We start from the raw sequence: 12,637 nt of genomic DNA on the forward strand, positions 1-12,637 counted from the left end.
CACACACAGCAAATAATGGCCAAAATGATAGCAAAGCGCCTCCGAACATTTGGAGTGTAGCACAAGGCATTCTCAAATTGCAGCATCCAGTATTTGTTGTTAAAATAAATTTCAACCTGCATACAGAAGTGCGCATTACACATAATAAGACAAGGCTTTGAAAAGGCAGATGTTAATTATTTGGAGGTAAATCGGATCACCTCTGACCTACAATCCTGAACTGTAATTTTGTGGCTCTGCTTCTTGGTCCTGAAATTGATGTAAATCTTTACATTTGTAATTTTACGTACCCACCCACACAGTGTGTAAATGACTGCTGCTAGTCAGAAATGATGCAGTTCCAATTGTGTTAGGTATTTGCAACTGTGCTCTGCTCTGGGAGGATTAAATCACCTAATTCAAGTCCTTTCATTGCTTTTGCATCCTATGGAAAAACGACGGAGCCGGACGATGTCTAAACTGGAAGGGACTTTAGAGTTTGTCTTCTCCCCAGACTCTTTCGTGGATGACAAACGAGGGCTCCGATGTTAGAAATGGTTTGGTGTTGCCCCTGGTTGCTCAGTTATCATGGCTAAAACCCCAAAAGAAAGTACTATTTTAGGGTGTTAATAAAGGGCCACACTCAACAAACCGTGCTCAGAGTCTAGAAGCTCCCTCTTCCCTACCCTCTTGCTTCCGACAACATCCGTGAGTCTTGACTCTGGCTGAATGACACTCTTCTCAAAAAAAAAAAAAAAAAAAAAAACCCGAAACAAAAACAACAAAAAACCCCACATTTTAAAATCCAACTCGTGAGAACATGGTTCCAATAAATCAGCTACTGTTGTAACAATAAGCATCAATTTGATGAGGATGGATAGATAGACCAGAAACTGCCAATAATGGTGACTTTTGAGGAGGGATGCTAGGCATGAAAGAGGCAGATGGATGGAGAGATCTTTACTTTGCATTTTATATCTTGTCTTTACGATTTGGCTTTGATTACAACGTACAGACATTAAGTATATCGAAAAACTAAAGGGCAACTTACAAACACCATACTCACAAATATCAAAGGAGAAATAGAATGCACCCTACTAGCCCTGATGCCTGAAAAGCCATTGCACGGTCCAAAAATACTTTGACAATATTTTTTTTTCTCCCAAAGTATCCGTAACAGCAGAGGAGACTGAATGATCTGGGGGACGTGCCAGCAATGGTCCTTGTTTACAAGAACTCACTTTGCAGTTTAGGTTTTAAAAATACTTTCTAATTAATAAACCCTTAGTCTAGCACATCTGTATCTCTTTTAATACAAAAATAATGGCTTAAATGACTTACCCTCCACGAAAGCTGTCCCTCTGGGAAGCCACCCCTTGTCTTTCCCCGGCGGTCTGGAGCACCCGCAGCACACCGCTTCTAGAGGCAGAGTGGAGAGGCCCTTTGGAATAGGAAGCGCGCTGTGCAGGAGCTGACCTGTATTCTGGCTCTCTCACCTGAAATCAAGCTCCACAGATCCCGTTATGCATTGAATAGTAACAAAACAACAGCATAAATTAGGGTGTTGCTAAGATTGTGTACCATCAATGTTTGCATGAGCATAATGGCCGTAATGAATTCTATAGCACTATCCTGCACAGCTTGGAGAGATTAAAATCACTTTGTCTTTAAATTAAATTTCAAAAATCATTGAACAACAAGAATAGCAAGAACAACAACAGAACCCCCCCACACCTCATTTGTGTCAGGCACCCAATGACAGGAGGTACCACTTCTTGCTTTCTGATCACTAATGCCCAGTCCTACGTTTATTTAATAGCTGGCAGCTCAGTGAGCACACATCTATTGTAATAACCATAAAGGGGGCTTGGGTCCTCTTGTATTGTGTTTGCAACCCTAAGTGGAGAGCCTCTTATTCCCTTTCAGGAACAAAATCTATAACTGAAAGGCCTGTGCTGAAGTTTATTTTATATCAATGCTTCACAATATGGTATGTCTAGTTTTTTTTTAAGGTGGGCTTGAATTTATTCATAAATACTGCTGTACTTTGTTCAATACAAATGAGTGCCAAATGGCAAAATAAAACCTCACACTGGGGTGTTGATTAGACGCCATGTATTACACCTACTATACTCATCAGGGTTCTTCATCATCACAACAGCCTCCAATAAATATGGCTAGCATCACTATCTTGCCATTTTTCCAGTGAGGTAACTGAGGCTCCAGGAGATTAACTGACTTGCCTGAGGTCACACAGTATGAAAATGCAGCTGTTTCTTCTGATCATAGAACTCTGGGAGCCCAACTACCTCCTGATGATCATAGGTACCATTTAGGGAGTGCTTATTACATACGTTCTGGGGCATCTGGTTCCCGTAGACAATTTAGCCTTTGCAACTACCCCCTGAGACAGGTGTCATTATCCTTGTCATACGCATAAGGAAACAGAGGCTTGCAGCAATGAAGTGTCTTGTCAAATCTAGACTGCAGATTTTAGCCCAGGTCTCTGTGATATCAGAATGGTATTGCTTTGGAAATACTTCCCTCGAGAAACAGCTCTGTGTCTGAACAAAGAACCACCACCAGAGGTGAAATGAGTTGAGGCAAAGCAACACCAAGTGCCAGCTTCACACAGTAGAGAATGCTGTCACCTCCTTGTCAGCAAGACAAAGCTCTTGACTAAGCTATTCTGTAACTCAGGTGCTTGGCCAGTAGGTTCACAGCAAAAGCCCTAGCATCTCCCAGGAATTATTAATATGTCCTATTATTTGTCTATGAACAGCCTGAACACACACCAGTGAATGGGATGTGTTTCTGAGCCTTATCTGTGCATGTGATCAGCCATCTTACTTCCTAGACAGGTTGAGACTTGACGGGATGGGATGGATACCTTATTCATCATATAAATCTCAGGGTACTGGCAAAATTCACTGGATTTCTGAGTGAGCCCTAATGAAGAGCTTCTGAAATTGCACATGGTTCCCTGTGGAACCCAAATAAGAGCTCATTCAATACAAACAGGAACATTCTCCCCCCCCCAACCCCCAGGGCTGTAAGCAGGTCAGGAAAGATGCAGATGCTGTTTCTCGTTTGTAAAAGGAGTTCACAGGTTGTGGCTGTCATCCAGCACCCTCTAATCTTGAACAGCACTGAAATCTCAGCACTATGAAGGAGCAGCGCCAGCCCTAATCCTCTACTTTAAATGAGATTAAATAAAAAACGGCTGGAGCCAGGTGAAGATGAAAGAAGGCAACTGGATGAAAACTGTGAGCTGTGATTACCGAATATTTAAAGAAATCATTTAAATGAGGTGATATTCATGTGAGATTTAACAACTTGGCTTATGATTGTTTAATAACCACAAGAGTAGGAAAAACAGATATAGGATACTTTAGGGAGAGAGCTCATGGAGCTTTGACAGGCCACATGCAATGGACCAAAAATAGTCCCAAACTTGATTTTGCTAGTCAGTTGGGAATATTGACCGGTACATATCAGTTACTCCTTGAAAAATTGATGGCTGACAACTGGTTTTACAAGTTCTTCATCCCAGCTGGGTGGTGGTGGCATGTAAAAGACAAACATACACAGAAGGACGGCCTCCCATCAGCGGCACACATTTTTGCTTTTGAGACAGGGTTTCTCTGTGGCTTTGGAGGCTGTCCTGGAACTAGCTCTTGTAGACCAGGCTGGTCTTGAAGGTGGCGCACATCTTTAACCTCAGCACTTGGGAAACAGAGGAAAGCAAATCTCAGAGTTCAAGGACAGCTAGGGCTACACAGAGAAACCCTGTCTCAAAATTCTTCACCCCAGGAGATACTGCTGGCCTCTATTCTAATGTAGTATTTACCCACACACAAAGCAGATTTTTATATGGAAAGAAACAAACAAAACCGTCTTAGATATTTTTATTTCTTCAATTTATTATCAGGAGTGACTGAAATAAAAAATATAATTGAGTCCCATCATTATTGTCATTATGGAAATGGCTTTAAGAGAAAACTGGTCAGATGAATATTATTGCTTCGCACTTTTCAACTGGTAAGTAGTTGCCACTGATAAAACAGACAAGCCCAGAGAATCTGTCCAGAATGTTCAAGATATGGTGTATTGTACAACATGCCTGCTCTTGGGGAGAAACCTAAGACATAATTATGTGTACTTCTTGATCTCATCATACAAGACAAGCACAAAGGCACCACCCATGCCCCTGAGAACGTTGGACCATGCACCCTTGAAAAAAGCCTTGCTTCCTTCATCACGAGCAATCTTCCTCCAGCAGTCAATTGTGCCAGTATACATGATATCAGCTGAAAAGAATAAAGACATGGAGTTAAACAGCCTCGCCTATAAAAAGTAATTTCAATTTTTTTGGGGTGGTCATGCTGAGGATAGAACCCTGGCCCTTATGCATGCTAGGAAAGCTATTACTGAGCTATTCCAAGCACTGTGTCAGTTGTAAACCTAGTATTTACATATTAGCACAGGCAATTTGTAAGTATTAATGTTGTGATTGGAGAACAGGAATGACCTCTTAACATAAATACCCCACGTCATAGGCATCTAAAAGGCCCCTTGCTCACAAGGCAGTACGCAGCCAACATGGCTGTTGTCCCCTTCACTGTTCAGTGTTTTATGACACTGGTGGGTCACCACAGTCTGCGGTTCTTAAAAGCAGCCATTACTAGTCTGCCCACTGACTTTTTTTTTTTTTTTTTTTGGTTTTTTGAGACAGGGTTTCTCTGTGGCTTTGGAGGCTGTCCTGGAACTAGTTCTGTAGACCAGCCTGGCCTTGAATTCACAGAGATCCGCCTGCCTCTGCCTCCCGAGTGCTGGGGCCCACTGACTTTTATCTTATGCACAAGCAGAACTTACTTCCTTTGCGTCCAGACTGCATCATCATACGTCGACGAACCGTGTCAAAAGGATAGGAAGTCAGGCCAGCAACAGCAGTGACAGACTGTGCAATCATCCAGCTGATGAAGATATGGGTATTCTTGGGATCTGGAAGCATTCCTGAAAATAAAGATATATATATATATAATTGAAATGCTGTTTTGCCAATGTATTTTCTACACCCTAGCAACACTTTATCTACCACATGTTTTATACTGCAAGAATTTTCTTTCCTTCAGCAATTAAACACAAAACAAATGTTGGCCTTCTGGAATGTTACATAGGTGCAATCTTGCAAATTATCTCTTAACGGCTTCATGCCAGGCGGTGGTGGCACACACCTTTAAGCCTAGCACTTGGGAGGCAGATGGATCTCTGAGTTTGAGGCCAGCCTGGTCTACAAAAGCTAGTTCCAGGGCGATAAAGAGAAACCCTGTCTCAAAAAACCAAAAACCAACCAACCAACCAAAAAACCATTAAATACCAACCCCTCCCCCACAAAAACCCAGCTTGTATATGGTACAATCATCCAATCCTGCAATCTCAGGGAACCTGAGGCAGGAGGACCTTGAGGTCAGCCTGGGCCACCTCATCTAAGAAATAAGGGGCTGGGTGTGGCAGTAGCACACGACTTTAATCCCAGCACTCAGGGGTCAGAGGCAGGTGGATGGCTGGGAGTTGGAAGCCCGCCTGGGCTACAGTGACTTCCACGACAGCCAGGGATATACAGTGAGACTGTCTTTAAAGGAGGGGGAGACAGACAGCAGGGCTTGGGGATACAGCTCAGTACTCAATACTGGATTAACATACGCAAGGCTCTCGGATTGAGTTCCCAGCGCTGCAAACAAACAGCCAAAGGTCCAACCACTTCTAAGCATGTAGCACACTTACCCTTTGCAGTGTCATAGATACCAAAGTAGGCAGCTCGGTAGATGATAATGCCCTGTACTGACACATTAAAGCCTTGGTACAGGCCCCTAATCCCATCAGATTTGTAGATCTTAACCAGGCAGTCACCAAGGCCTTTGAATTCCCTTTCAGCTCCAGCTTTACCCACATCAGCTGCTAGACGGGTACGGGCAAAATCAAGAGGGTACACAAAGCACAAGGATGTGGCCCCCGCGGCACCACCTGATGCCAGGTTCCCTGCAAAGTAGCGCCAAAACTGGGTCCTCTTGTCCACACCACCCAAAAAGATCTGCTTGTATTTATCTTTGAAGGCAAAGTTGAGAGCCTGGGTGGGGAAGTATCTGATGACATTGGCCAGGTTACCACGCCAGAAGGACAGGACCCCCTGTTCCTTGGGGATACGAACCACGCAGTCTATAATGCCCTTGTATTGCTTATCTGCCGTGATTTGCTTGCTGGCATGCTGCACCTGATGGACAGAAAGGAGGCAATAGGGACAGTTATAAGTACAGAGAAGGGAAAAGGAAAGAGCATACGCATATAATCTTTAAAAGGTTGCTTCCCCTTTCTCCCAATGTAGCTTTCGGAATCACATGAGCTGGACACTCCGAGGTGCTGACACCATCACAGGCGTAAGAATTGATCTGCACCGTCAGAAGCGGTAAGCCTCCACCTCTGCGAGTGGGGCACCCCTAAGTGGACCTATGACCTTTAGACCTGGAAGAAAGGTCATTCCCTCCATGTCAGGTTTCCGCGGCTTTAGGGTGGGACCTGCATAGGACACGGTCACCTTGGTGACCACGGTCAACTTCTCGGGTCTCGGGAGCCGCTTCCTTTCCGCCCCACCCCCACTTTTGTTCTGGGAGGGGGAAGGGTGGCTACACACTTTCGCTCGCGAGTGCCCTCTAGCGGCACAGCGTGGCAAGCGCGCGGCAGGAAGGCCGGCGAGGGGCTGCGCGGGGGCGGACGTAGCAGGCACATGTTCTTCCCGGCGTCCACTTCCGGCCTGCCGGCCGGCGAGGCTAGACCGCGTTGTTCACAGGCGGCGCGGCGGCGGAACCGGCCCGCGTGGCCTGCCCCAAGCTGTAATCTCCTTGCCGTGACCTTGAGGTTCTCGGTAAGGCCAGGTGTTGTTTTCCAGCGCCTGCTTTCAGGCCTACTGCCCTTAACCCTGAAGCCGGGGTAGACGATGTCCCTTAGGCTACCCTATGCTAGTTCTCGGTGCTGGGGACGGCCCCAAGCCTCAGCTCCCTCTCGCCCCGACCACTTGCACCACTCAGACCCTAGGTCCTTCAAGGCGCCTTCCTCCAGGTTGCCTTTTGCTCCCGATTCTTTGGCCAGGCCCGGCCTTCACCTGGCCCCAAGTCTAAAGATCGAGCCCCATTCTCCTGCTAGGGTGCCCGGTCCCTTTCTGTGAGGATCCCCCACTTCCTGCCTGGGCCCCTCGATCCCAGGACTTACCTGCAGCAGCAGCTTGACCCGCTCGATGGGCGCTACCGCCGTTTTGGAGATGGCTGCAGCCACTCCACCTGCCAAGAAGTCCTTGGCGAAGGACACAGCGGCATCTGTCATGTTGAGAGAAAAAGAAAAGGCAGATGAGTGCGGGACAGGACTGGCTTGACAACCGGCTTTGACTCCCGGACTCTGGGGCGGAGCAAAGCAAATGGCCGATTTATATAGCGGCAGCCAGGCGCTGAGCTGCCGGCGTAAGGGGCGGGCCGAGACCGGCGCCCGGCACTGGCGCGCGGAATGGCTGAAGGCTCTGAGTGGCTCGGGACCTGCGGGAGGAGCCCGGGAGGTTGTCCTCCCAGCCTACCCTGCCCTTGGCACCTGATTAGGCCGGACTAAGGGGCGGCCGCATGTAGTGCCGACAACTTGGGATCTGGACCCTGAGAAGGGTCGGGGGATGGTGAGGAAGGGTGAAAATGAGTATACCCAAAGAAAACACAAAACAAAAGAAAAACAAAAAGCCAGGCCTAGAGTGAAGACGCTCTACACAGAGAAAACCAACCCGAAACCTCAGGGATCGAGATAAATATCTAATGGAATATTAAAAGACTTCATTCAGACACCCTAAGGACTGCAGGCCACTCCCCCATTTTTGTAAAGAGAATTATTTGGAGACCCACGACTGGAATTACAGTGAGGCACATGAATCAAGGTCATGCTAGTACAGGATGGAAACCTGTCTTTGTAAAGTTCTGAACATTCATGATCCAAGGAGTCTTGCATTGTTTTTGCTTTTTAAAAACATTGCACTGAGATTCATCTATCTGGTTTGCGGAGTTGTTCTGTGTCAAGTTCTGTTGAACTTCACCCTAGAACTAGCACTACGCTGAAGCTTGTTCACGAAGCCAGAGCAAACTGAGGTACCACTACAGTGCCATCCCGTCTACATGCCCCAGACTCACTTGCAAATAGCGTAACAAAGAGCTTTCAGGGAATTGGCCTAGGAGAGTCCAAAGGACTGGGCTCAAGGTAAGGAAATGCTTTGAACCAGAAGCCAAGAAAAGAATATCCAGAAGGGTAAGAGGCTTAAAAGGTTAACAATGTAGTTGACGTTTGACTCTGGACTCCAGGTAAAGCGCTCTTGAATTGAATAGAGCGCTGAAGCCTATCTGTAGTGCCAATGGACCTGTGTTCCCTGAGCCCCTTAATTTAACCCTGAACTGAGTCAACATTTGCTACAAATGACCTTAAGATCAGAAGCTCTTTGTTACACTATTTGCAAATGAGTGTGGGGCATGTAGACGGGATCACACCCTGCTGGTTCCTCAGTTTGCTCTGGCTTCATGGGCAAAGCTTCAGAGTAGTGCCAGTTCTAGGGTTCAGAACGGCAGCAGGTAATGTGATCACAAGCCCACTTCTAAATAGTCACTATTTACAGAAATAGAGGTGACAGTTGAGAACTTCACTGCATCTGAACCTTAGGTGCCCAACCTTCAAAAATTCCCAAAGGCAAAATGCCAGCAGACCTGTCTACACTGAAGGCATAGTGGGCATTTCAGTTAGGTTTTTTGTTGTTGTTTATTTGTTTTGTTTTGTTTTGTTTTCGAGACAGGGTTTCTCTGTGGCTTTGGAGGCTGACCTGGACCTAGCTATTGTAGACCAGGCTGGTCTCAAACTCACAGAGATCCGCCTGCCTCTGCGCCCCGCCCCCCCCGCCCCCAGTGCTGGGATTAAAGGCGTGTGCCACCAACGCCCGCCCGGCGAGGAGGAAGGGTTTATTTCATTTTGTAATCCACCATCCAAGAGAGTCAGGACAGGAAATCAAACAGAGCAGAAACCTGGAGGCAGGAAATGATACAAAAGCCTTGGAGGAGTGTGGCTTACTGGCTTGCTCATCATTGGCTTGCTCAGCCTGTTTTCTTTCTTTCTTTTTTTTTGGGGGGGGTTCGAGACAGGGTTTCTCTGTGGCTTTGGAGGCTGTCCTGGGACTCACTCTGTAGACCAGGCTGGCCTCGAACTCACAGAGATCCACCTGCCTCTGCTTCGGGAGTGCTGGGATTAAAGGCATGCGCCACCGCCGCCGCTGCCACCACCGCCACGGCCCAGCTTCAGCCTGTTTTCTTATTGAACCCAGGACTATTGGCCTACTGATGGCCCCACCCACAATGAGCTGGGCCCTCCCCCATCAATTGTCAAACAAGAAAGTGCACCACAGGCTTACCTTCAAGCCAATCTTGTGTGCACATTTTCTCAACTGATATTTCCTCTTCTCAAATGGATCCAGCTTGTGACAAGTTGACATAAAACTAGACAGCATAATGGGCATGTCACTTACTTCCTTGCCTTTTCCCACCTTGTCTATATCTGTCTAGTATAGATAGCTTCCTCCAGGCTATAGGTTTTAGGCCTTTCTATGAGTATAGTTTCTTAATTGTTAGCTACAAACAGCTCAGCAATGAAAAATGATGGGCACAAACTGTAGTTATTTGAAGAAGCATTGTGTTTTTTTTTTCTTAAAAGTTTCAGTGATCCACTTTATTTGAACCAGTATATCTACCATATGTATGTGAGACTTTTGCTCTACTGCTAAGCTACATAGCCACCCTTAGATTTTAGAGTTTTTTTTTTTTTTTTTTTTTTGGTTTTTCAAGACAAGCTTTCTCTGTACAGCAGCTTTGGAGCCTATCCTGGCGTTCGCTCTGGAGACCAGGCTGGCCTGAACTCACAGAGATCCGCCTGCCTCTGCCTCCCGAGTGCTAGGACTAAAGGCGTGTGCCACCAACGCCCAGTTTGAAATAGTTATCTTTACAGTGTTAATCCTGGTGATCTGTAGCTCGGGAGGGCTTTCTGTCTCTTAAGGCCTTTAAAAATATGCCTTCAGCATTTTAAAATTTTGATTATAGTTTTCCCCTCCTTGGTATATCTAGAAAGATACACATTTTTCCTACGTATTTTATTTGTTTTTGCATGCACTCCCATATGCTTTTGAAGGCCAGAGGTAGACACTGTGTCTTTTCCTTGGTTGATTTCCACCTTTTTTGTTTGTTTGTTTCTTTTTTTTGAGACAGTGTTTCACTGTGTAGCCCTGTAGCACTCGCTCTTGATTCACAGAGATCTGCCTGCCTCTGTCTCCCGAGTGCTGGGATTAAAGGCATGCACCACCAACGCCCGGCTGATTTCCACCTTTTATATTGAGGCAGGGTCTCACATGAACCAAGATCACTGATTTGGCGTATCTACCTAGGAGATCTCCTGTCTGTATTTCCTGAATGCTACATTTCTGTGGGTCATGGCAATCCTGATTCTAATTCTTATGCTTGTCTGGAAAGCATTTTGCCCTCTGAGCCCCAGCCTTATATTTTTGAGGCTATCACCAGTGGAATCCCTAGCCCCTGAGTTCTTAGGAAGTTTGCTATTACTATATAGAAAAGCAACTGAGGAAGACACATAGCATCAATCTCAGGCCTCCACGCGCATGTGCACACACATGTGTCTTCACAGGGGTACATACACACTACACACCACACACACACACACACACACACACACACACACACACACACACACACACACACACACACGAGAGAGAGAGAGAGGGGGGGGAGGGAGAGAACTAGTCTAGCTGACCAACTTGCTCTAGGGCAATGGTTCTCAACCTTTGGGTCATGACCCCTCTGGGGTTACATATCAGCTTTTCTGCATATCAGATATTTACATTGCAATTCAAAACAGTAAAAATTACAGTTATAAAGTAGCAGCAACATAATTTCATGGTTGGGGGTCACCACACCAGGAGAAACTGGCTTAAAGGGCCACAGCATTAGGAAGGTTGAGAACCACTGCTTTAGGGATTCCCTGGTCTGAGTATCCTGCAAGGTACAGGTGGTTTGCTACACCCACTAAACTCCAGTCCTCATGGGCTTTTGGTGGGCCAAAAGCTACCAATTTGTGTATATTGTCTTTATATCCTGAAATTTTGCTGAAAGTGTTTATCAGAATGTAAGAATTTTCTGGTGGGGGACTTTAGGGTCTTTTAAGTAAATAAAGATGTAAATTGACCTCTTCCAAAGGGGCAATTTTGAATCCAGCTTTGTTGATTCTACGGGATATCTTCAATACGTGTGTGAGATAAATGCTGTAATGTTTCTTTACTAGCTGACTATATCAGTGATTCAGATTTAGAAATGACCATACTGCACATGTCAAATAAAGTATTCTGTGAAAGCTACAGTCACCCCTTTGCTGAAACAACAGTTAAAGCAAAATTTAGTTGTTAAATTTTGGAGTTAAAGAATTATCGCCATGCTGGGAATCAAACCCTTGACCTCATGCATACTAGGCACTATAGAGAATTTTATTTGACGAATGTAGGTTTTGTTTATGTTTTCCTGGTCTTTGTTTCTTTCTGTTTCTTTTCCCTCCTTCCCTCTCCCTCTCTCCCCCTCCCTCCCTCTTTCCCTCTTTTTTCTTGAGACAGGGTCTCCCCATGTGACTCTGCTGGCCTGGTAGTCACCATGTAGAACAGGTAGACCTGAACTCACAAAGATTCTGCCTCCTGGATGCTGGAATTACAGACCTGTACCACTAAAAATATTAAATATAAATATAAATATTAAAAAAATATTTATTTATTTATTTATTTATTTATTTATTTATTCATTGATTCATTTTGTGTACGTCTGTGTGCTTGTGTGTGTTTATGTGTACCACATGTGTGCAGGTGTGCTAGTACCCACAGAGTTCAGAAGAGGATGCCAGATTTCCTGGGACTGGAGTTACAGGCGATGTGAGCTGCCTGAAATGGATGCTGGGAGCTGAACTTAGGTCCTCTGTAACAGCTGCAAGTGCCCCTAACCACTGAGCAGTCTTTGCAGCTCCAGTTTTTTTCCCTGTGGTGCTGGGGCGAGAGTTCAGGGCACTGTAGATACTAGACAAGTATTCTACTATGGAGCTACATTGCTAGCCATTTTTTTGGTTTTTGGTTATTGCAAATGACAAGATTTCATCATTTGGATAGCTGAGTAGCATTCCGTTGTGTATATAGTCCATCCACATTGTCTTTGTCTACTTGTCAGGTGATGGACATGCAGGCTGTGTCTACTTTGGGATTCTTGTGAATATGAAATGTGCAGAAACGAACATGGGAAAGAAGATGTCTCTTCAACATGTTAGATTGCATTTCTTTTGGATATATACCTACTAGTGAGATTGCTGAATTACACAAAACAACCATCTTTTGAGGAATCCCCATAGTTTTCTGTGGTGGCATTATTAATTTTCATCCTTATCAATGGCATGCAAGGATTCCCTTTTCTCCACTCCCTCACCAGTGCTTGTTCTCTTCTGTCTTTCTGATAAGAGTAGTTATTCCCTCACTGTGGTTTTGGTTTACACTACCTTAATA

General features: G+C 45.4%; 1 protein-coding gene across 1 annotated transcript; it reads right to left on the reverse strand.

Moving 5' to 3' along the window:
- Positions 1-3,871: 3,871 nt before the first annotated feature.
- Positions 3,872-7,452, reverse strand: Slc25a5 (solute carrier family 25 member 5). Its single transcript, XM_027431951.2, has 4 exons — positions 7,246-7,452; positions 5,767-6,253; positions 4,855-4,995; positions 3,872-4,289 (listed from the first exon to the last, which is right to left on the reverse strand). The coding sequence occupies exons 1-4, from the start codon at positions 7,354-7,356 to the stop codon at positions 4,132-4,134; spliced, it is 897 nt and encodes a 298-aa protein (XP_027287752.1). The 5' UTR covers positions 7,357-7,452; the 3' UTR covers positions 3,872-4,131.
- Positions 7,453-12,637: the final 5,185 nt, after the last annotated feature.

The sequence above is a fragment of the Cricetulus griseus genome, chromosome X (genome assembly GCF_003668045.3).
Source record: "Cricetulus griseus strain 17A/GY chromosome X, alternate assembly CriGri-PICRH-1.0, whole genome shotgun sequence".
NCBI lineage: Eukaryota > Metazoa > Chordata > Mammalia > Rodentia > Cricetidae > Cricetulus > Cricetulus griseus.

Excerpts from the sequence above, each read along its gene's own strand:
- Slc25a5 (XM_027431951.2), bottom strand. The coding sequence starts at position 7,356 with ATGACAGATGCCGCTGTGTCCTTCGCCAAGGACTTCTTGGCAGGTGGA. Across the intron at positions 6,254-7,245 it reads GGGTCAAGCTGCTGCTGCAG|GTGCAGCATGCCAGCAAGCA; the intron begins GTAAGTCCTGGG and ends TCTGTCCATCAG. Across the intron at positions 4,996-5,766 it reads TATCTATGACACTGCAAAGG|GAATGCTTCCAGATCCCAAG; the intron begins GTAAGTGTGCTA and ends CTTTATTTTCAG.